The sequence below is a fragment of the Corvus cornix genome, unplaced genomic scaffold (assembly GCF_000738735.6).
Source record: "Corvus cornix cornix isolate S_Up_H32 unplaced genomic scaffold, ASM73873v5 scaffold3, whole genome shotgun sequence".
Taxonomy (NCBI): Eukaryota; Metazoa; Chordata; class Aves; order Passeriformes; family Corvidae; genus Corvus; species Corvus cornix.
The window spans coordinates 274,249-296,759 of NW_024108688.1; the positions used below are offsets into that span (position 1 = coordinate 274,249).

The following is a 22,511-nucleotide window of genomic DNA, read 5'->3' on the forward strand; positions in this document are numbered from 1 at the left end:
GTCTGTTTGCTGAAACTCTGTCAGTTGAGATAAGTCCATTTGCTAAAGCAAAAGCCAATGATTGCACAGAAATAATCAATTGAAAGGGCTCCACTGGAGCGGGTGGTGAAGAGGCAAAGCCCCTGGGAAGGAGTTAGCACGGGAGAAGTCCATGGAGGACTGACTCCATCCCAGAGCAGGGCAAGGACTCCCTTCCATGTTGGGGAAGCAGCAGTATGAAGTGACCATAACCCTCCTCCCATTCTCCCTGTGCCAGTGGTGGAGAGGAGGGAGGGAGTTGGGGGATAAAGTGAAGACTGGGAAGGAGGGATGGGTGGAGGAAAGGAGTTTTATTAGAATTTGTTTTGCTTCTCATTTTGCCTTTTTGCTTCTCATTTTGCCTTTTCTGGGACCCCAAGGGCAACAGCCTGGGCACAACAGCTCAAACTGCTGGAAAACAGTGGCCCTTGGCCATTCCATGTTCCCTGTCTCTTCCACGTTCCCTGGTTCTCCCATATCCCTCGGCTCTGTGGGGCTGGGTGCGGGGAGCTTTGGTGGGTCGGACGGTCGGGACGGACGGAGACGAAAGATCTCTGAAGTCAGATCTTGGAACATGCGGTTTATTGCAAAGGGCGTGGGTATAGGGGCACTGCTTAGAGCTGCCAGACTCAGCTCGGAGCAGGCCCAGGAGAGCAAGAGAGTAAGCGGGTAAGTAAAGAGAGAGAGAGAGAGCGAGAGAAGAATGAGATTGAAGAAGAAGTATGTGAAGTCCTGGTTACAATACAATAAATCATCTTCTGTACTGAATATTCACTAACCAATCTAATACAAGATACAAATCCTATAGCATTTACATACAGCCTATAAGAGTTCTTATATTACCATAGAGTGTTACATCTTAACTTCTAAAAACTACTCTTTGGACCCCTTCTGCTGAGCTAGTAGGGTCTGCTCTGACCCTTGGACCTGCCTGCAAGCAGAGGGTATTGTTCAATCAAGAGGGGATTACCTTCAGTCGGCCATACCATTGTTTTCCAGTTGTTCAGTAACTAAGACTTGGTATTTCAAAAATGGCTTTCATTTCGATGTCGCCTGTAGTTTTCATATTCCCAAAATCTTTTGTCAGGCAATCATATTTATAAGGCTTTCCTGTTTCATCTTCCCCAACAGCTGGGGGCAGCAGCGAGACCCAGGGTGGCCCTGGGAGGGAACAATTCTGAGCCCCAGCTCGGCCAGTTCCCCCAGTTCTACCCAGAGGGGCCCAGATCACTCCCAGCATGGGCCCTTATGGCTCCCAGTCACCCCCAGTATGGTCCTGATCACTCCCAGTATGATCCCAGTCACTTTCAGTTACACTCAGTATGATCCCAGTCACTCCCAGTATGATCCCACTATGATCCCACCATGGTCCTAGGGGTTCTCATTCACCCCTAGTATGGTTCCAGTCACCTCCAGTATGATCCCAGTCACTCCCACTATAGCTCCAGTTCCTCCCAGTGTAATTCCAGTACGAACACAGTCACTCTCAGTACAATGTTCCCAGCATGGTCCCAGTTGCTCCCAATAACCCAGTATGGTTCTAGTCACTCCCAGATACTCCCAGTATTATTCCAGTTACTTCTTTTATGGTTCCTCTATGATCTCAGTCACTCCCACTCTCTCCCACTATATCCCAGGTGCCCCAAGTGTGTTTCCACTCACTTCCAGTTGCTCGCAGCAGATTCCAGTTGCTCAGTGCCACTCACAGTTACCTCAAGCACGACTGTGTCTTGAGTGTAAAACTGCTGCAGTTTGAAACACGGGCTTAAAGCACTGCAAATAGAGATTATCAATCCCAGTGCATTGTGTGACAGCAGCTTTTCGTGGAGGATGTGCAGCATCCCAGAGACTTCAGCAGTGTGGCTGTGGGTGCTTGGAGCTCCGTCCTGTGCCATTGCAGGATGTCCTGAAACAGGACCTCAGCAGCCACCAGCCCAGGTCCCCCTCTGCCACTGCAGCTCCTTGGACCTTGTGTCCCCAAAAGCAGACACAAAGTGTTTCTGCCGCTCCCATCTTTGCACAGATCCACAGAAAACTGGGATTTTCCCAAACTCTTGTGTTCCCATTGTTCCATATTCCCAAAGAACCAGCACCCCCTCCTGATGAACACGGCGAGTTCCAAGGATGGCCACCAGCTCCCCTTCCTGCCTAGAAATCTTGGAACTGCTTCTAAATGCAGCTCCCTTCAGCTCTTGGACAGCTGTTCTGTACACAGAGCTGGGAAAAAATCCCCTGGTCATGTCTCATCAGGGAAATGCTGCTGGAGTTAGAGGTGTGTGGGCAGTCTCTGTCCATCCATAGATTTTTCACAGATGGCGTGTGCAGAAATAGTTTTTGTATGGAAAGGAAGGAGAGTGCAAGCACCATGAGTGATACTTCCCCTCTCTGTATTTGTTCCCTATCCATGCAGAGACATCCAAGAGCCCCTTGCACAGACACACCCTTCTGTTCCTGAATAAGGGAGCACAGCAGGGGTGGGTGGGCAGTGAGTCCTGGATGGGGGAAAGATTCAGCTTCAGCCCTGCCAAGGCTCAGTGCCAGCTCTTCTGGAATGGGAAAGCCTTTCAGCTTTGTCCCTGCCCAGAAGGGCAGTACTGGCCTGGCAGCACAGGTTGTCCTCCCCACAAGGTGCAGGAGATTAGAACACAACCCTTCCAAACACTGCCTGGAGCCACAGCTCTAGGTGCTACCCATGAACCTCAGCTCTGGCAGCTGCTCTGGGACCACCCTCTGCCCCAGGCTGCAGGGGATGCAGTGGGAGCCTGGCTGAGCTCTGCCCTGGGGCCATCCTGCAGGGAAAGCTGCACACAGGCCGGATTTAGTTCCCACAAACAGCCAAGCCAGAGGTGCAGGGGAGCTGCTCCAGCCTGGCCCACACTGCTGTGTGCTGTGCTCTGGGGCTGGAGCTCCCCGAAGAGGAGACGGCACTGGTGGGCCACAGGAGACAAATCAGCTTCAGCCTGAGCCACACTGAGGTGAGGGTGGGCTGGGAAGGCTGGGGAGGGTCAAGGGCAGTCACAGAGCTCATCCTGGTGGAGGGACAAGGAAGAGGAAGTGGGAACAGCAGTGAGGGCAGCTGAGGGCTGCAGAGCAGCTCTGAATGACACCATAACCTCCTCGCACAGCAGCCCTGAGACACTGCTGTTGTGCAGCCAGGGACAAGCAGAGTGGAGCAGCCCAAGCTCTTCCTTGCCTGCAAGCCAAATGAGCCAGTGTATGGTTTTTTGAGTCCCACCTCTACACTTCCCATGGGGGTTAGTTTTGGTTGGGCTGTCTGCCCCCAGTCCAGGGCACAGCCGGTGCTGGATGCTGTTGGCAGGGCCAGGAGAGACTCCCATTTCATTATCACTCCAGACCATCCCCCTGAGCCCTGCCAAAAAGCAGCTTGGCAGCCACTGAAGAATTCGCTGCAGCCACCCCAGCAAAGGGGGAACCTTTGGTGCCCAGCCAGGCCGTGCCATGCCCAGCTCTGGCAGCATCCCCCTGGCTCTGGACTCACCTGCACACTGGGCATGGAGCGTGTCTTTGAAGAAGGTGCCAGAATCAAAGTCCATCATCTTCAGCTGCCGCTGGCCAGCTCCAGGAAGAGGTTGTCATTCTTGAGGTCGTCCTTGGTGTCTCCAGCAGCAGCAGCCCCACCTGCTACAGCTTCTCCAGGGGCTCCTTCTCCTTCCCTGGGGCCACACCAGGCTGTCAGTGCTGCCCAGGGCCCCAGCCGTCAATTGGACTAGCAGAAAATGGGTTGGATGGTGGCCACCAGTGCTTGCCAGACCAGATGTCCAACTCAGCTGCAGCACAAGAGCTGCGTGTTCCCTTCTGATGATCCCTGCTCAGAGCTACAGGCAGGACAAAAAAGTCTGGTTTTCTTTGCTTCCTATTGCCAAAAGATGTGTGGGGCTGTTACCTGCCAGACCCCTGGATCAAACTGTGCATGTGGATCTCTCCTATCTTCTAGGGCAGATGAACTCCCTGCATCCAAGGATCACAGAAGAGATATTATAAGGATGGCCTGTCCAAGGGCTGCATGGTCAAATGTCACAGTTGGACACGACACTCATGAATCACACACACCAACTGCATTCAGAAGGCAAAAAGCTTATCTTTAATACCACACAGCGTCTTTTATAGTTTCTTAGCTGTTTATATAGCTTTAAAGCTATATAACAACAAGCTTAATTTAACCAATCACCACTGGGTGAACACACGACAATCACACAGCATGTTTTTCTACCTCTAATTCAGCTATGCCTCTTTCCCACGGTCCTTCTCTAGCAGAAGTAACAGGCCTGAGTCATGATTTTACGAAAGCAACAGGGCCTTCATTTTATAAGGTTTTACCTGTATGCAACATCTCCCCCTTTTTTGTCTTTTAAGCAAAGGGTTCATGTATTCTAATGTTGAAACAGTCTGCACCTGTAAAGCCATCATCTTATTAAGACTGTTAGTTAGTCATTTGCTGGTCACAGGATAAAATACATGGGCTACAGATCACAATCAATAAAAACTCATCAAGAAAAAATCATGCTACTAACAAAGACACCAACAGCATAAGAAATCAAAAAGATAGTGTCCAATGTTCCCAGAGAGAGAGCTGCTGCTTCTTCTCCACTTGGCAGTAAATGGATACTGTTCCAAAGCTCATATGGCTGGAGCTCAGGGGCTGTGCTGTTTAGACAGGAGAGACTCCATTAGCTGGAAGTGCTGACTGACATTACCGAATGTCTTTCTGGAAGCGTGGAACAGGGAATAGCTGAAGAAGGTCAGCAGGAACACAACAACGTGATGGTAAATGCAGTAGGACACAAGGCAGTTGGCAGGCTGCCTCTGTAAGCTCCCAGGCACAGCCATGTTCCTGGAAGTCCCACCTCTGCTCTTGCTTTAGCCACGAGGGCTGGATGGTGAATAGGTCGTTTTTCCTCTCGCTGGGCCTCATTTTCTCAGAGGCGATTGAAGTTTGTTGGGTCAGACAGTAACAATGCTAGACCTGTTGGCAAAAACACATGCATACCTTCTCTCCTAGGTTAGTAAATCAGCTAGGCCTTCTCATTACACACCCAATTGTGGATTCTTACGTAAAGCCTTTCTAGAAATTGGTCTTACACATGCAAATCTTCAGACTGGTATTGCTGTGCTGGGGATCAAATTGATGATGTGCCTGCAAAACTTTTAGCATAGATATTGCATTATCCAAATGCTCCTGGGGGAGCCATATTCCCCCTTTTTGTTTTGTGATAACCTGTGTGTCTGTCACTGTAAACGTGAAGGCAACATAAAAGCAAGCAAATACACATAATGAGACAGTAAAGTCACACTGAGCAGGAACAAACAGGATAATGCATATAATCCACAACACATGGCAAAAGGATAGTAACTTAGAACAATACACCCTCAATTGCCTAAATACTGTACCATCACCAACAGTCTGCAGTAGCTGGTGAGCCCCATTTCACAACGAGGAGCTGGAGAACCTTGCCGGGCAAGGCTCCCAAGTTTACCTCGAAAGGGGATCCAGATTTTAGAAGCCCAAATTGGCAAGTCAAAGTGATTCAATTATGTTTTTAGTGCAGAAACACCTGGGTCTGTAGGTATGCCTCCCAACCAGCTAGGGCCAGGGCTTGGCCAGAGCCAAGGCCTTAACTGTAAGGGTTTCCCTAACATATCCTATAAACAGACCTGTAGTAATGGCAGCTGGGAAAGTTTCTTAAAAAGATACATATCTTACAGATAGCTACACAACAGTATGTGAAAGTTTGTAAAGCAGTCGACTTTGTCATTTATCCTTAGCTAAGTAGTCAATGGTACCATAAACAAACTGCAAACCACCAAAGAAACACACATGTGTAACATCAAATAATATCTTCTGCATAATGCCTTTCATGAAAAGCCGGTGAATTCACGTTATATAAGAGCATAATTCACGCTTATATTAAGAGCATAAGACATCTACAGGAACTTATTCTAAGAAGTCAAGAGTATACTTCTCTACACATCTATGCATATAAGATAATAAGGCAAAGCACTGAACAGCTTACAATCAATAATATCCATGGCTTGCAATTGTTACTCATCCTTCTCTGCAACCTACGAAAGATATAACAACAAAGATTGTAATGAATAATCATCTTAATTGAGCAATGCAGAACATTCATACCCATAGAATTTGCAATGAATTTAAGGACCTAACAAGCCGAATCTTCACGTATTTTTACTTCTTATCTTATATTCATAAACAGTCACTTACCAATCTTTTATCGTAATTGTTTCAATCTGTTCATTCTTATCTCTGTAGCAAAAGAACTGTATCATTCAATTTAAATGAACATATTTCAGCAGAAGCTAGACTTAACTTCAGTCAAAATAAAAGTTACTCAAAAGTAACAGCAAATAAACTGAACAGAACTTAAAGCTAACATCACTGAAACTGAACAGAACTTAAAGTTACAAGACTTTTAAAATAACAAAACTTAAACTGAACGTACTTAGACTTGACTTTGCTTAAACTTAACAACATTTTAAACTAACAGAACTTTAAATGTAACAGAATATCAAATTAACAGAACTTAAACTTGACATGACTTAAATTTAACAACAGGTAAACTTAGAAGAAGTTAGCCTTAGCATCACTTAAACTGTACAAACTTACACTTAGCAAATCAATATTAGCAGCACTTAAATTTAACAAAACCAAAGTCAGAGTAGAGAGTGTTCCTTTAAAGGTGTCAACTACGGCAGAATGTAACTCATCTTGATTTCATCAGTGCAAGAAAGCTACCAAAAATTTTGTCACATACCAGTTAAGAAACAATAAGCAAGCAGACAACTGATTTGTAAATGAAATAACAGCAACATGGATGTACTGGAGAGATCACAAAGGTGTGGCAAATACATTGTGATTTGTCATAATTCAGCTGTGAGAATACCTCATGGTAACAAGAAACATTACTGTAAACATCATTTCACAGTCAGGACCTTTTTGGTATAAGCGCAATTTTGCAGGATTTTCCAATCTGCAGCTGTATTCCAAAAAAAAATGACAACATTGCATGTCTTTCAGTAGTTTTCTGGTATAAGCATAAATTTGTTAGGGTCTTTTAAGATGCAGTTTATAGGACACAGTACAGTTACTAAATTTCTGGCAATTTCTCAGATGTGCCAAAAAATATCGTGGATGTGCTCAAGGTAGTTAACAAGCTGTGAGTTAGAACTCACTGGCAACCTTTCCCACACCACGAACATGGGAAGGCAAAGGAAGAGTAGGACGGAAGCAGGAAGCTGGACTCTTGTCAGTGATTGAGGCACGGACCCAGACCAGCAGGGAATCGGAATCCTTTATTCAAAGAAATGAACTGGTTTTACACACTTTTCTAAGGCACAGTATTTCCGTATATGCTAATCCACACTACCCTGTGACCTATCCCGTGTTGCCACATCAGCAACACTCTTCCTTCTATGGGATGATCATTCGCTGTTTACCTGTCCGTCAGCTCCCGGCAGGCTCCTCTCCATAGGGGTCTGTCGTGTGACACCTCCTCCCCCCAAGGTCCGGTGGAGACAAGCTTCTCTGTGCTGCCACGTGCTTCTTTGTGCTGCCATGTGCCTCTGCAGGTGCATCCCACAGCTCCCAACCCAATTCTGTCTTATCTCTCCCCACAGACTCTTTTCCTTTTCAGGTGGAACAAATGCCCTGCAACTCAGTTCTCATTAATTTAAAAAGGCACTTTGAAAAAGTATGCAAGAATGGAGCTGCATAGCCCTGAATGGGTCCCCTGAGCCCCCCACATGGGGCGGGTGCCAGGGCTTGCCTGTCTCTCCCCACTGCCCTCTTCAGCTTGGTGATACGCAGTGATGGGGACGGCAAGACAGGTCTTTTGTGATTGTCAGTATGGTAGATTTGACCTTGGGCTACTAAGGGTAAAGATAAAATACTGAGAACATAGTCATATAATGCTGCTCTGCGTTTTGCAGATGAAACTCTGTTAGGTCAGTTTTAGAAGTGTTCATGAAGGATGTCTGGACTTGAGGCGGCTCTCTTGAAAGCTGTTTATTGCATAGGCGAAGTTACAGCATTTCAGGGAGTGGGTATCCAGAGCCAGCCCTACAGCTGCCAGCTACAGCTGTAGGCATACCTTAAGCCGCTTTCTTTTCAAGTTACAAAGCATTATATACTTTTCTTTGCAGAGTATCTTAACACATAACAACCAGTAAGCACCATACACAATACCTTTACATTTGCCTATAGCCTATCATAGCTACTACCATCACCATATTATAGTCGTTATTATCCAATCACAAGAGTAAGTAAGTTACAGTTTAAGCTTACAATGGAAAATTCTCAGACCTCTCTTCTTCTTGCTACATCAACATTTCTTGTTTGCCTGCGATAGCTCTCTATTTGGTAAAACGTGTTTTCTACTTACTTATGCTCTTCTTGAGACACATTTACTTGGTAAAAAACATGTCTTTGTTTGTGGTCACATACCTTTGCTGTAATCATAAAAATCTCCTTCCAACTCATCTCCAACCTTTGCCTTCTCAGTTATTCAGTGATCAGTGTTTCAGCAAAACATCTTTTACTCTATATCAAAACTTGCTTTCATTTCTATCTCATTCTCAGTTTCTACATTCAGAGATCTTTCTGCCAAGTCTACATCCCTGTGAAACTTTCTTATCAAACTTTCATCCTTCCCAACAATCAGTGAGCATATAAAACTGACACATGTATATAAGCAGCTACAAAGCCATGGTGTCAGAGGATTCTAAAGGAGTATACTATTGTTTACTCCACTGTTTGCCTGTTTCCATAAAATAGAGAATATCAAAAATTTCAGCTACTGAGCAGATAACACATACTCAGAAAGCAAGCCTGTTTTGTAAAGCAGTGTCACTTTTAGTCATTTTTCCAGTCCATCACAGCACTTGAGCTGTTTTGATATGAAGTCTAATTCTGATTTATAAGTGGCAAGGAAGAACAACTACACTTGAGCCATTAAATAGCTGTACCTATTAGAAAAAACTGTTACATGTTTGTCCATAATGAACGATCCACAATAAAATTAAATGCCAGAGCCAGTAGAAATCTGTCCACCTCTGCAGTAGAGAACTATAAATAACTTCTGAGATAACAGTAATGTGGGAGTGAGGAAAGGAATGCTTGATTGATGAATGGCTAAAACCTAGCATGGGCCTCACTCAACAACCCTTGTAAATCATGCAATGTGTTAACATCAGGTTTTAGAGCTAATTGCTATTTTTAAGGAGGATCCTACCAAACTTTCCAAGAGGCTACATAACGAAAGGTAATGCTCTGAGGGCACCAGGAAAGGAAATACTTTTCCCAGTACACAAGTTTCTAACACAGGAAAAATTCAGTATTAAGTCAGTCCAGTCAGACTTTCAAGTCAAAATTCTTAAAAAGGCAGTATACGTTTTACCTGACAAGTTGTACCAATCATGCAATATATAAGCATTTCTGTTGGAGAAGTTCAAACCTTGCTGAGCAGCCTCAAAGCAAGGAATTACATAATGCTACTGGCATGCAGAAAGACAGTACATCCACACCACTTAGCCTTGAATATTTCCAATAAACAATCCTGTCAAAATTCACAGCTTACTGAAAATAGGAGTTACTTTTAACAAAAGCTAAAAATGTTCCTGAACCACTGGGGAGCTGGCAGCGGAAAAGCCGCTTGTGTAGCAGCTGTTACCAATGAAGCTGTGGCGGGAGAGGCATCCTCCAGAGCAGCTGCTGTGGGGTGGGGGGTGGGGAGGGGCGCTCCCTGGGCCATTTCGGTTGCAGCGGTGCAGCGGGCGGCAGCCGAGGGACTGCTCCATCGCTCCACTCATCCGCAGGCAAGGGTGAATAAAGCAGATTTATGGGAGTGGGGGGAGTAGGGCACCCTGCTCCAGGACTTTCAGCACAGGGCTCACGACCAACCTTGGCTGGCACTCTGCCACACAGTTCACTGCTGGCTCCAACCGTGCATGTTGCCGTGGAGCCATCCACCCCTCCCTTCTGCTCCTTCACCCCTCTCAGAACCTCCACATCCGCAGAGTTCCGCTGTTGCAAGTCTCACTCCTTTTTTACAGCTTTCAAGGTTTTCAACACCACCCTCCAGGTAATAATCAAATTTTTGGCAGTCTCATTCACACTAAATGCACTTGCAGAGTGTTTAGCTAGCAATACCCTGTTTAGCTAGCAATGATGTCCTAATATTTACAATAGATCCCTCTTTCTGAGATACTTGGGATCCCATTTTTATCCTCTCAGCAGCTCACCTTTGAAACAGGTTGAATAAGTAGTAGCAGCCTGGGCTTATGTACTAGTTTGAAAACAAACTAGTGGGAGACACCAAATCAGAATAACAATTTAATAGGGAAATAAAATAAGGAAAAAGAACAAAAATAAAGGCAGAAAACACTGTTTCAAACTGACAGAGTCAAGATACAACCTGACAATCTGTTAGGCAGAGTGGTGGCAGCAGTCTGGTAGAATGGTGGCTGCAGTCCTCCTGAAGCGGTGATCCTGTAGAAAAAGGTCTGCTCTTCCTCAGAAAGTCCAGTGGTGGCTGTGTAGCTCCTGTCCTCTGGAAATCCAGTGGGAAGGATCCTCTCTGGTGTTCAGTCTCAGATTATATCCACGATGGGATGCTTGGTTCCTCCCTCTGGGTGGAACATCTCACAATGGGGTAATGAGTCATGAGGCCAAGTGTTGATTAGGCTCATTAATAGAGGATAGTCTGGAGGGAGTTACCTCTGAGTCATGCAACAGGACAGTGATGGGCCATTAACAGAAAGATAGTCTGGGGGGAGGAGGCAAGGAAACACCACCCCACCTGAATTCAACAGCTCATGAGGATGGTAATAGAAAACACTGTAACCAAGGACAGCTTATCACAGCTTTACAGCCATTCTCATCTGCTGAGTGTCTGTCTCCAGCCACTTGATCGTGGTTCGGCTGCGTGATACAGCCATAGAGTTGGCATTCCACGTTGGTCGGGGGTCACCAGATGTCACAGTTGAGACAGACACGACACTCATGAATCACACACACCAACTGCATTCAGAAGGCAAAAAGCTTATCTTTAATACCACACAGCGTCTTTTATAGTTTCTTAGCTGTTTATATAGCTTTAAAGCACAACAAGCTTAATTCAACCAATCACCACACACCACTGGGTGAACACACGACAATCACACAGCATGTTTTTCTACCTCTAATTCAGCTATGCCTCTTTCCCACGGTCCTTCTCTAGCAGAAGTAACAGGCCTGAGTCATGATTTTATGAAGGCAACAGGGCCTTCATTTTATAAGGTTTTACCTGTATGCAACAGACAAACACTTCTTAATACCATCCTGGCACTCTGGGGAGAGAAACTAGAAACCAGAAGCCAGTCAGTTGGAGAAGGATCCCGTCCGCTTTTTTTCCCCCATTCCCGTGTCCAGGCCATGCTGGGTGTGCCCAGAGCTGTGCCTAAACTTCCCCATGGATTCTGTGCTTTGGAGGACAGAAGGAGAGCAGGACATGTGCCACCTGCTCAGAGCTGCCAGAGCGGGATGCTCCTGAGCCCGCTGCTGCCTCCCAGCACTGCTATTCCCCCCGTGCCGCAGAGATGAGGTAGCCACCTGGAGAGAGCCGTCGTGGGAACAGGATCCGCCCCCAGATGATCTCCTGGCCCCTCCTGAACGGGTGCTTCCCCACCACCAGGTGGTACAGCAGGAGGCCCAGGGACCAGATCGTCGCTGCCTCGCCGTGGTAGCGTTGGTGGTGGATCCACTCGGGTGGGCTGTACAACAGGGTTCCTGTGGAACACAGACCGAGTCCATCAGGGGATGCTGCTGCTCCCAGAGCCTCGCCCCAGCATCCCTGGGCACGCAGGGGCTGCACCAGTGGCACATGGGGTGACCCGCTGCCCTCTCGCCAGCACCTGTGACTTGTGTACAAACTTGGGGTTGGAAAAGAGGCCACTGGTGTTGGAAAAGGGCAGTGGAAGCCCTGGGGAGGCCCAACCATGACATGCTGTTGGGGTTTTAGTTTAGTCTTAGGTTTTCCTGTTAAAGGAATTTTCTCCCATATGCATGTTGCTAGGGGACAAATAGCTGTACTTAAGAAAGACAAAAAGGGGAGTGGGGCGGGCCTGGCTACTGCTTTTGTTTACACCTGGGTGTGGGGTCAGTTCGCTCTGAGCGTCCGGAGAGAGAAGCTGCAGAGAAAGGAGCTGCTGCTTCTTTCTTTTTGGCTGTTCTTTCTTCCTGCTGGAAACAACGCCGGGACCCCAAAAGCCGCTTTCCCTGCCCTGCTGGAGACCGGGCATTGGCTGCCCTGCCCCGCTGCTGCTTCGAGCTTTCGCTACGCTGTAGCCCTGCTCGCCCTGCCTGCCTGGGCCTCCGTGGGGTTCTCCCATCTGGATACATCTCGCCTGCCACCCAGGATTTGCGTTCGTCCCTGCCGCTCTAGCCTGCCGTTCCAGCCTGCCGTTCCAGCTTGCCGTTCCAGCCTGCTGTTCCTGAGAGTCCGGGATCGGCTGCCCAGGATTTGTGAAGCCCTTGCTCCATCCCTCCCGGGATCCCAGGGCACCGGTGCCGCGTGTTTCCCGAGCTCGCTCCAGAGCGCCCCCTGCAGCCGCGGGGGAACCATCGCACCTGCCCTGCTCACCGGGAGCCGCCAGCGCCCCTGCCGGCTGCGAGCGGAACTGCACCCAAGGGGAAAGGGCCTGACAGCCGAGAAGGCTGGCACTGGGTTTGTGATTGCTGTTACTGCCATAGTCGTTGTTTTGTTTGACTGGTTATATACATATATATATATATATATATATATATAGTAAAGAACTGTTATTCCTATTTCCCACATCTTCGCCTAAAGGCCCTTGATTTCAAAATATAATAACTTAGAGGGAAAAGGGGTTATATCTGCCACTTCAAGGGGGGGCTTCTGCCTTCCTTAGCAGACACCTGTCTTTCAAAACCGACACAGATCTTGGCGCCCAATGTGGGGCCTGAGGTCATTAAGAGATAGAGGTGAAAAAGGAATAACAGTTCCTGGATAACTTTATTTTGTGTGCTGGATATTGGAACCTTGTTAGGCAGCACTATGTGGTCTAGTTTACCCTGGTTCAGGTGGCATGTGGCCGTGGCTATATTCTTCCCCTTTGCAGCTCCTTACTTGAATATGGGTCCTCTGACTAAGGCTACCATTGCTGTTATCCAGCTTGCGTTATGGGTCGAGAAGGTGAGGAATTCATGGGTTTTTAACTTCCTCCGGAATGTGGGCACATGGATAAACGGCTACCACACACTGAGCACATGTTTTTGGGGTTATGTTAACAATGGTACCTTCTGTGAGGAAATGACACCAGGGGAAGTTTTCCCCCAACCCCTCAACCAGTTCTTTGGGCCCACCCCATCAATTTTCGAAGGGTTTAAATTCCCTCTGAATACTAACCATCTGCTGCTGATAGGCCTACTCTATTTAGTACTCAAGGATAAGTTGAGATTGGCTTGGATATCTACCCGGACACCAGCCCCAGAGACTAGAGATCCTGCCCCAGAACCTGACATGGCCCCAGAGAGTAGAGTTCCTACCCCAGAGCCTGATCCTGCCCCAGAACCTGACACGGCCCCAGACACTAGAGATCCTACCCCAGAGCCAGAGCCTGCCACAGCCCTAGACACTAGAGATCCCGCCCCACAGACTGATACCGCCCAACAGTCCACCTCAGAAATGGACTACCCAAACTGGGTGGGGGTACTGGCAAAAGGGATGCAGGAGATGTGCCAAGAGATGGGTCAGGTGCGCCAGGGGATATGCCAGGAGATGGGCCAGGTGCGCAAGGAGATGTGCCAGGAGATGGGCCAGGTGCGCCAGGAGATATGCCAATTGCTAAGGGAATACACCTCCTCAGCTAGTGAAAAACCCTCTCCCTGCCCCAAAGAGGGTGAGTCCGATGGTGCAGCAGTGGAACCCACGGATGTTACAACCGTCCAGGCTTCAGCTGAACCACAAGGACAACCACAGCCAGCAGCAGTCGCCCCTGTGCAAAGGAGGAAGTATAAGACCAAATCAGTACGACCAGTTAATGATGATGGGCAACCAGGGCCCTCACAACCAGCAGGAGAGCCAGAGCCAGAAATCCTCACTGAGTCCCTGTCGCATGACAGTCTCCGTGCTATGCGAAACGACATTGTGCGAAGGGGGCGTGAGCCTTATACTACCTGGCTGCTTCGGGTTTGGGACCTTATGGGCACAAGTGTGCAACTGGATAGTGGTGAGGCAAGGTATCTGGGATCGTTGACCCAGGACCCAGGTGTGGACCAGATATTTGTGAGGGAGCCAGGGCCTCTCTCTCTCTGGGAGCGGCTCTTAACGAGTGTGAGAGAAAGGTTCATTCACAAAGAAAGAATGCAGGAGTATCATCATAGAATGCAGTGGAAGACACTCAAGCAAGGGATCCAACAGCTAAGAGAGGTGGCAATATTAGAGGTACTCTTTGGGAAGGATGGACAGCATGATAATGACCCCGATAAGGTCAGGTGCACAGGACAGATGATGTGGAACCTGGCAAGGCTAGGGCCATCGCAATACACCACCTTCATTGCAACGATTGATGCTGACAATACCCGAGAAACAGTGGGCTCTGTTGCCAACAAGCTCAGGCATTACGACAGCATGATCAATGGCCCGCTGAAAGCTCATGTCTCTGCTGTGGTCCAAGACCTCAAAGAGGAGATGAAGGAGATGAGGAAGGAAATGAGGGAGGAGATGAGGGAGGAGATGAGGAGGGTCAGTGTGGCACCAGTGCGAGTCACAGGCCCCCAAGTCAGAGCCCGTGGTCCCCCTGCTAAAGAGAGAGGGTACACCCCACGAGCTGAGCTGTGGTTTTTCCTGTGTGAGCATGGGGAAGACATGAGAAGGTGGGATGGGAAACCCACCTCTGCCCTGGCAGCGCGGGTGCGTGAACTCAAGGAGGGAGGCACTAACCGAGGGGGTTCCGCTAAGGTGAAGGTAGCCTCAGCCTCCCGTGACCGAGCTGCCAGGTATTGCAGAAGGGAGGATGATATGTCGGATCCCCTTGAAGGTACCTCGAGCATGTACGCCCAGGGAAAGAATGATAACCAGGGCTAGAGGGGCCCTGCCTCTAGCCAGGAAGAGGCACGGGAGAACTGGGTTTTCTGGACGGTGTGGATCCGATGGCCTGGCACATCAGAGCCACAAAAATATGATGCATTGGTTGATACTGGGGCACAGTGTACTTTAATGCCATCGGGACATGTGGGGGCAGAACCTGTATCCATCGCTGGGGTGACCGGGGGATCACAGCAGTTGACCCTTTTGGAAGCTGAGGTGAGCCTGACTGGGAAGGAGTGGCAAAAGCATCCGATTGTGACCGGCCCAGAGGCCCCGTGTATTCTGGGCATAGACTTCCTCCGGAATGGCTATTACAAAGACCCAAAAGGACTCAGGTGGGCATTTGGGATTGCTGCTGTGGAGGCAGAGGGCATTAGGCAATTGAACACCCTGCCTGGACTATCTGAGAATCCTTCTGCAGTTGGGCTCCTGAAAGTGGAAGAGCAACGAGTGCCAATTGCCACCTCGACAGTGCACCGCCGGCAGTATCGGACAAATCGAGATGCTGTGATCCCCATCCACAAGATGATCCGTGAGCTGGAGAGTCAAGGGGTGGTCAGCAAGACCCACTCACCCTTCAACAGCCCCATCTGGCCTATGCGCAAGTCTGACGGGGAATGGAGATTGACTGTGGACTACCGTGCCCTGAATGAAGTGACTCCACCGTTGAGCGCTGCCGTGCCGGACATGTTGGAGCTCCAGTACGAGCTGGAGTCCAAAGCAGCAAAGTGGTACGCCACTATTGACATTGCCAATGCATTCTTCTCCATTCCTCTGGCAGCAGAGTGCAGGTCTCAGTTTGCCTTCACCTGGAGGGGCATGCAGTACACCTGGAACCGACTGCCCCAGGGGTGGAAGCACAGTCCCACCATCTGCCATGGACTGATCCAGACTGCACTAGAAAAGGGTGAGGCTCCAGAACATCTGCAGTACATTGATGACATCATTGTGTGGGGGAACACTGCAACCGAAGTGTTTGAGAAAGGAGAGAGAATAATTCAAATTCTCCTGCAAGCTGGTTTTGCCATCAAGAAGAGCAAGGTCAAGGGACCTGCCCGAGAGATCCAGTTCCTGGGAGTAAAGTGGCAAGATGGACGACGTCAGATTCCCACTGAGGTCATCAATAAGATCACAGCAATGTCTCCACCGACCAACAAGAAGGAAACACAAGCTTTCCTAGGCGCTATAGGTTTCTGGAGGATGCACGTTCCCGAGTACAGCCAGATCGTGAGCCCTCTCTACCTGGTTACCCGCAAGAAGAATGATTTCCACTGGGGCCCTGAACAGCAGCAAGCCTTCACCCAGATCAAGCAGGAAATTGCTCACGCCGTAGCCCTTGGCCCAGTCAGGACAGGACCAGAGGTGAAGAACGTGCTCTACTCTGCAGCCGGGAGCAATGGTCTGTCCTGGAGCCTCTGGCAGAAGGTGCCTGGTGAGACTCGGGGCCGACCACTGGGATTCTGGAGCCAAAGCTACAGAGGATCTGAAGCCAACTACACTCCCACAGAGAAGGAAATCCTGGCAGCTTATGAAGGAGTCCAGGCTGCCTCAGAAGTAATCGGCACAGAGGCACAACTCCTCCTGGCACCCCGACTACCGGTGCTGGGGTGGATGTTCAAAGGAAAGGTTCCCTCCACGCATCACGCCACCGACGCTACTTGGAGCAAATGGATTGCCCTCATCACGCAGCGCGCCCGAATTGGAAACCCAAGTCGCCCTGGGATCTTGGAAATAATTACGAACTGGCCAGAAGGTGAGACTTTTGGGTTATCTTCTGAAGAAGAAGAGGAGCAGGTGACACGTGCCGAAGAAGCCCCACCATATAACGAGCTACCAGAGAGTGAAAGACAATACGCCCTCTTCACTGATGGTTCCTGCCGAATTGTAGGTGCTAGCCGGAAATGGAAAGCTGCTGTATGGAGCCCCACACGACAAGTTGCACAGGCTACTGAAGGAGAAGGTGGATCGAGCCAATTTGCTGAGCTCAAAGCTGTCCAATTAGCTCTGGACATAGCTGAAAGAGAGAAGTGGCCAAAGCTCTACCTCTACACTGATTCATGGATGGTAGCCAATGCTCTGTGGGGTTGGCTGGAAAGGTGGAATAAGGCAAACTGGCAGCGCAGAGGAAAACCAATCTGGGCTGCTGAAGAGTGGAAAGACATTGCCACTCGGGTAGAGAAGCTATCCGTGAAGGTCTGTCATGTAGATGCTCACATCCCCAAGAGCCGGGCTAATGAAGAACATCGTAACAACAAACAGGTAGATCAGGCTGCGAAAATAGAGGTGTCCCAGATAGACTTGGATTGGCAACATAAAGGAGAACTGTTCCTAGCTCGATGGGCCCATGATGCCTCAGGTCATCAGGGCAGAGATGCCACCTATAAGTGGGCACGAGACCGAGGGGTGGATCTAACCATGGACAGTATCTCCCAGGTTATCCATGATTGTGAGACATGCTCTGCGATCAAGCAGGCCAAGCGGGTGAAGCCTCTGTGGTATGGTGGGCGATGGTCCAAATACAAGTATGGGGAGGCCTGGCAGATTGATTACATCACACTGCCTCAAACCCGCCAAGGCAAGCGCTATGTGCTCACAATGGTAGAAGCCACCACTGGGTGGCTGGAGACCTACCCTGTGCCTCATGCTACTGCCCGGAACACCATCCTGGGCCTGGAAAAGCAAGTCCTTTGGAGGCATGGCACCCCTGAGAGAATCGAGTCTGATAATGGGACTCATTTCAAGAACAGCCTTATAAACACCTGGGCTAGAGAACATGGCATAGAGTGGGTGTACCACATCCCTTACCATGCACCAGCAGCTGGGAAGGTTGAGCGGTGTAATGGATTGCTTAAAACCACCTTGAAGGCACTGGGTGGGGGGACTTTCAAAAACTGGGAGGTGCATTTAGCAAGAGCCACCTGGTTAGTTAACACTTGAGGCTCCACCAGCCGAGCAGGCCCTGCCCAATCCGAACCCCTACAAACAACAGATGGAGATAAGGTTCCAGTGGTGCACATGAGAGGTATGCTTGGAAAAACTGTTTGGGTAAAGTCTGCCTTGAGCAAAGACAAACCCATCCGTGGGGTTGTCTTCGCTCAGGGACCAGGTTGCACCTGGTGGGTGATGCAAAAGGATGGAGAGACCCGATGCTTACCTCAAGGGGACCTTGTTTTAGGGTGAACTACCCATGGCTCTGTACTTGTATCAGTATCAGCATGTATATTTGTATATAATTTGGGTAATGCACAGATTTATATGGTTAAAAAAGTTAAGTTTCATGTAACATGTTAGTATGGGAAAAAATTCGGGGTGGATAATGTTGGGGTTTTAGTTTAGTCTTAGGTTTTCCTGTTAAAGGAATTTTCTCCCATATGCATGTTGCTAGGGGACAAATAGCTGTACTTAAGAAAGACAAAAAGGGGAGTGGGGCGGGCCTGGCTACTGCTTTCGTTTACACCTGGGTGTGGGGTCAGTTCGCTCTGAGCGTCCGGAGAGAGAAGCTGCAGAGAAAGGAGCTGCTGCTTCTTTCTTTTTGGCTGTTCTTTCTTCCTGCTGGAAACAACGCCGGGACCCCAAAAGCCGCTTTCCCTGCCCTGCTGGAGACCGGGCATTGGCTGCCCTGCCCCGCTGCTGCTTCGAGCTTTCGCTACGCTGTAGCCCTGCTCGCCCTGCCTGCCTGGGCCTCCGTGGGGTTCTCCCATCTGGATACATCTCGCCTGCCACCCAGGATTTGCGTTCGTCCCTGCCGCTCTAGCCTGCCGTTCCAGCCTGCCGTTCCAGCTTGCCGTTCCAGCCTGCTGTTCCTGAGAGTCCGGGATCGGCTGCCCAGGGATTTGTGAAGCTCCTTTGTTCCATCCTTTTCCCGGGATCCCAGGGCACCGGTGCCGCGTGTTTCCCGAGCTCGCTCCAGAGCGCCCCCTGCAGCCGCGGGGGAACCATCGCACCTGCCCTGCTCACCGGGAGCCGCCAGCGCCCCTGCCGGCTGCGAGCGGAACTGCACCCGAGGGGAAAGGGCCCGACAGCCGAGAAGGCTGGCACTGGGTTTGTGATTGCTGTTACTGCCATAGTTGTTGTTGTTTTGTTTGACTGGTTATATACATATATATATATATATATATATATAGTAAAGAACTGTTATTCCTATTTCCCACATCTTCGCCTAAAGGCCCTTGATTTCAAAATATAATAACTTAGAGGGAAAAGGGGTTATATCTGCCACTTCAAGGGGGGGCTTCTGCCTTCCTTAGCAGACACTTGTCTTTCAAAACCGAGACACATGCAAAAGAAAAACCCATCCAGGGGTGGGAAAAAAACATGCTCCTCCCTGCCTGCAGTGCCCCAAGAAACATCAATAAGCCAAGGCAAACCAGGGCAGAGGAACAGTCCAGGCCCTTCCTCGCCTGCACACCAAACCGGCCGGTGCACGGGGTCTGACCCCCCTCTCTGCTACCCCCACGGGGGATTTTGTTGGGCTGGCTGCCCCCGCTCCAGCCCCAGCCCAGGGCAGAGTGGGTGCTGAAGGCTGGCAGCAGGGCTGGGAACTGCCCCCTCCCAGCCCCACCCAAAAGCAACTTGGCTGAAGAATTAATCCCATCCCGGCAACAATGAGGGGAAGCCCCGGTGCCACACCCAGGCTGGGCCATGAGATGCCCAGGAGCAGCCCCTGGGAGGGCTCACCTGCAAACTGAGTGTAGGCTGTGTCCTGGAGGAAGGCGCCGCAGCCAAAGTCGATCAGTTTCAGCTGCCCGGTGGCCAGGTCGAGCAGGATGTTCTCGGGCTTGATGTCCCGGTGCAGGACCCCGCAGCTGGTGCAGTGCCGCACGGCCTCCAGCACCTGGCCGAACAGCCCCCGCGCCTCCTCCTCGGGCAGGAACCTCCGCTCCGCCAGCAAACCCGACAGGTCCTGACACCGCTCCGGACGCTCCAGCACCAGCAAGAAGCTGCTGGGCAGCTCAACCCACTCCAGGAGCCGGATGACACCACGGAACCCAGTGGACACCTTGTCCAGCAGCACGATCTCCAGGGGCGCACGGGCGCCGTCGGGCTGCGGGAGGAGCACGGTGCCGTCAGCGGGGCTGAGGCCGTGCCAGGGCTCTGGGACCCCTCACCCAGCCCGGGACGCTCTGCGCCCCCCGCTCAGCCCCCGCCCGCTCTCCCTCCGGGGCTCCCGGCGCCTCCCACCCCGCCGGGCCCCGGCTCCTCGCCGCCCGGCACGCCCCGGCTCTGCCGCTGGCCCCGCTCACTCACCAGCTCGCCCCAGTGCCGGACGCGGTCCCGCGGCACGCATTTGATGGCCACCTGCAAGCAAGGGGCAGCAGCAGGCTGAGCTTGCCACCCGCCCCGCTGTGCCCCAGCCTCCTCCTCCTCCTCCTCCACCCTCTGCTGGCCTCACCACTCACCAGGGCTCCATCTGCGAGCTGCGTGATCGAGTAGATGCTGCCAAAGCCGCCGCTGCCCAGCAGTGAACCCAGCCGGTACTGCTCCTGCAGGGCCTCCTGCACCTTCCCTGTGGGCAACACGTGGCCATCAGCGCTTGGCCCAGGGCCAGACACGGCTCCCAACCACCCCACCACTGCCCCAGCCCAGGCATCCCCACCGGGGATTTCTTTTTACTTTGCATCAGCAAATCTAGAGATTTTGCTTCTCAAATCCGTTCTTGGGAGGCAGACAAGATTCAGCAGAAATCATCTCTGCCACTGGCTAAGTATGGGCTGTACTTACCCAGCTGAGGCTATGTGATGTGCAGGGAAATGTCCCTCCAGTATGCCTGTGGCTCCATGCTTGGGACAGTGTGTGGTGCTAAATTTTCACTCACCAGATACTGAAAGATTGCATCTGTGTTTACATCCTCGCAACCTGGCTAGGAAATGTAGAAGAGATATAAATATTTTTAAAAATCCCAACAACACAAAACCATAAAAATCCAGTCCTGGAAGGGGGCCAAGTTTTGTCCATTATTTACAGGATCACAGAGTATATTAGGATTGACAGTTGTATTGACCTTGCAGAATGGAAAGAGACAAATACTGTAAAACGTCTGGAAGCACCTCAGGTTTTCTGACTGCTATCCTCAGATTAAGAAATTAGTTACATATATTTTTTCAGGTATTAGAAATAGGCTGGTTTTGTTGCAAACTGAAAACTAAAAAGTTTCAGACACTTTCATTCCAAGGTTTTAAACAATTGGTTAATTGTCTTCATTTTTAAACTAAACAGTGAAATACCCTATCCAAGAGCTTGACTATGATTCCTATCCCTGCAATGAAGATGTGTGAAAATGAGCTGATAGCTCAATGTGGTTTTAATGTGTTTTGGGCCAGAAGCATAATAGCAGTAAAGCCAGGGAAGTTTGGGAAGCACAGAAATGTTTATTTTTTTAAGAAAAAAAAAGAACCATACCTATGTCAAATTCCATACAGCTCCTGCATGCACTCCAGGGGGTGAATCTTACAATGCTCTCCGGGTTGGATCCCAAACTCCGGCTGGGGTTACATTCTCACTTCTTCTGTCCAGTGCTTTTTTAAATATAGTTGTATTTAATCTTTGGCTGCTGGTTGGCCACTCCACTACACACAAAAGAACTGAAGGGTTTGTGCTGAGTTTCTTTGAGGTCAGTAACTGAGCTTCAGCAGGTCTTCTGGTCAGTCTTTCCCTATGTCCTGCCAGCAAGAAATGAAGCGCATCCCAGGCACCAGGAGAAGGGCAGTAAGTACCTGTCTCCTATCCTCTAATTTTAGGAAATGTCACCATACTCTATGGTCCATATAGCAGTTATTTGCTATATATAGTCCTTGATGTGGCTGCTGAATATTCCTCACACTGAGCACAAAAATATTTGTATTTCTTACTCCAGTCCTGAGCAAATCCAGTGAGCAAAGAGTCAGAGAGAGCCCTGTGACATTGACCATTAAAGGCAGGAGCCAGTGTGTCCTGGGTTGCAGTGTATTCTATTACCATCCTCATGAGCTGTTGGAACCAGGTAGGGCAGTGTTTCCTTGCCTCCTCCCCCCAGACTATCTTTCTGTTAATGGCCCATCATTGTCCTGCCAAATGACTCAGAGATAACTCCCTCCGGACCATCTTCTGTTAATGAGCCTAATCAACACTTGGCCTCATGACTCATTACCCCATTGTGAGATGCTCCACCCAGAAGGAGGAACCAAGCATCCCATCATGGATATAATCTGACATTCCAAACACCACAGACACCCTTTCCACTGGATTTCCAGAGGACAGGAGCTACACAGCCACCACTGGACCATCCGAGGAAGAGCAGCCCCTTCTACAGGATCACTGCTTCAACAGAACCACATCCACCACTTCAGGAGGACTGCAGCCACCATCTTACCGGACTGCTACTGTCACCCTGAC

General features: G+C 49.8%; 1 protein-coding gene across 1 annotated transcript; it reads right to left on the bottom strand.

Annotated features, from left to right (window-relative positions):
- Positions 1 to 3,443: 3,443 nt before the first annotated feature.
- On the bottom strand, positions 3,444 to 20,712 carry LOC120412204 (serine/threonine-protein kinase pim-1-like; the record flags this gene model as incomplete). The annotated part of the gene is made up of 5 exons (XM_039572541.1): positions 3,444 to 3,692; positions 11,642 to 11,818; positions 19,818 to 20,184; positions 20,388 to 20,438; positions 20,540 to 20,712. Coding segments are annotated over 5 exons (800 nt in total), but the record flags the coding sequence as incomplete, so codon positions are not given.
- Positions 20,713 to 22,511: the final 1,799 nt, after the last annotated feature.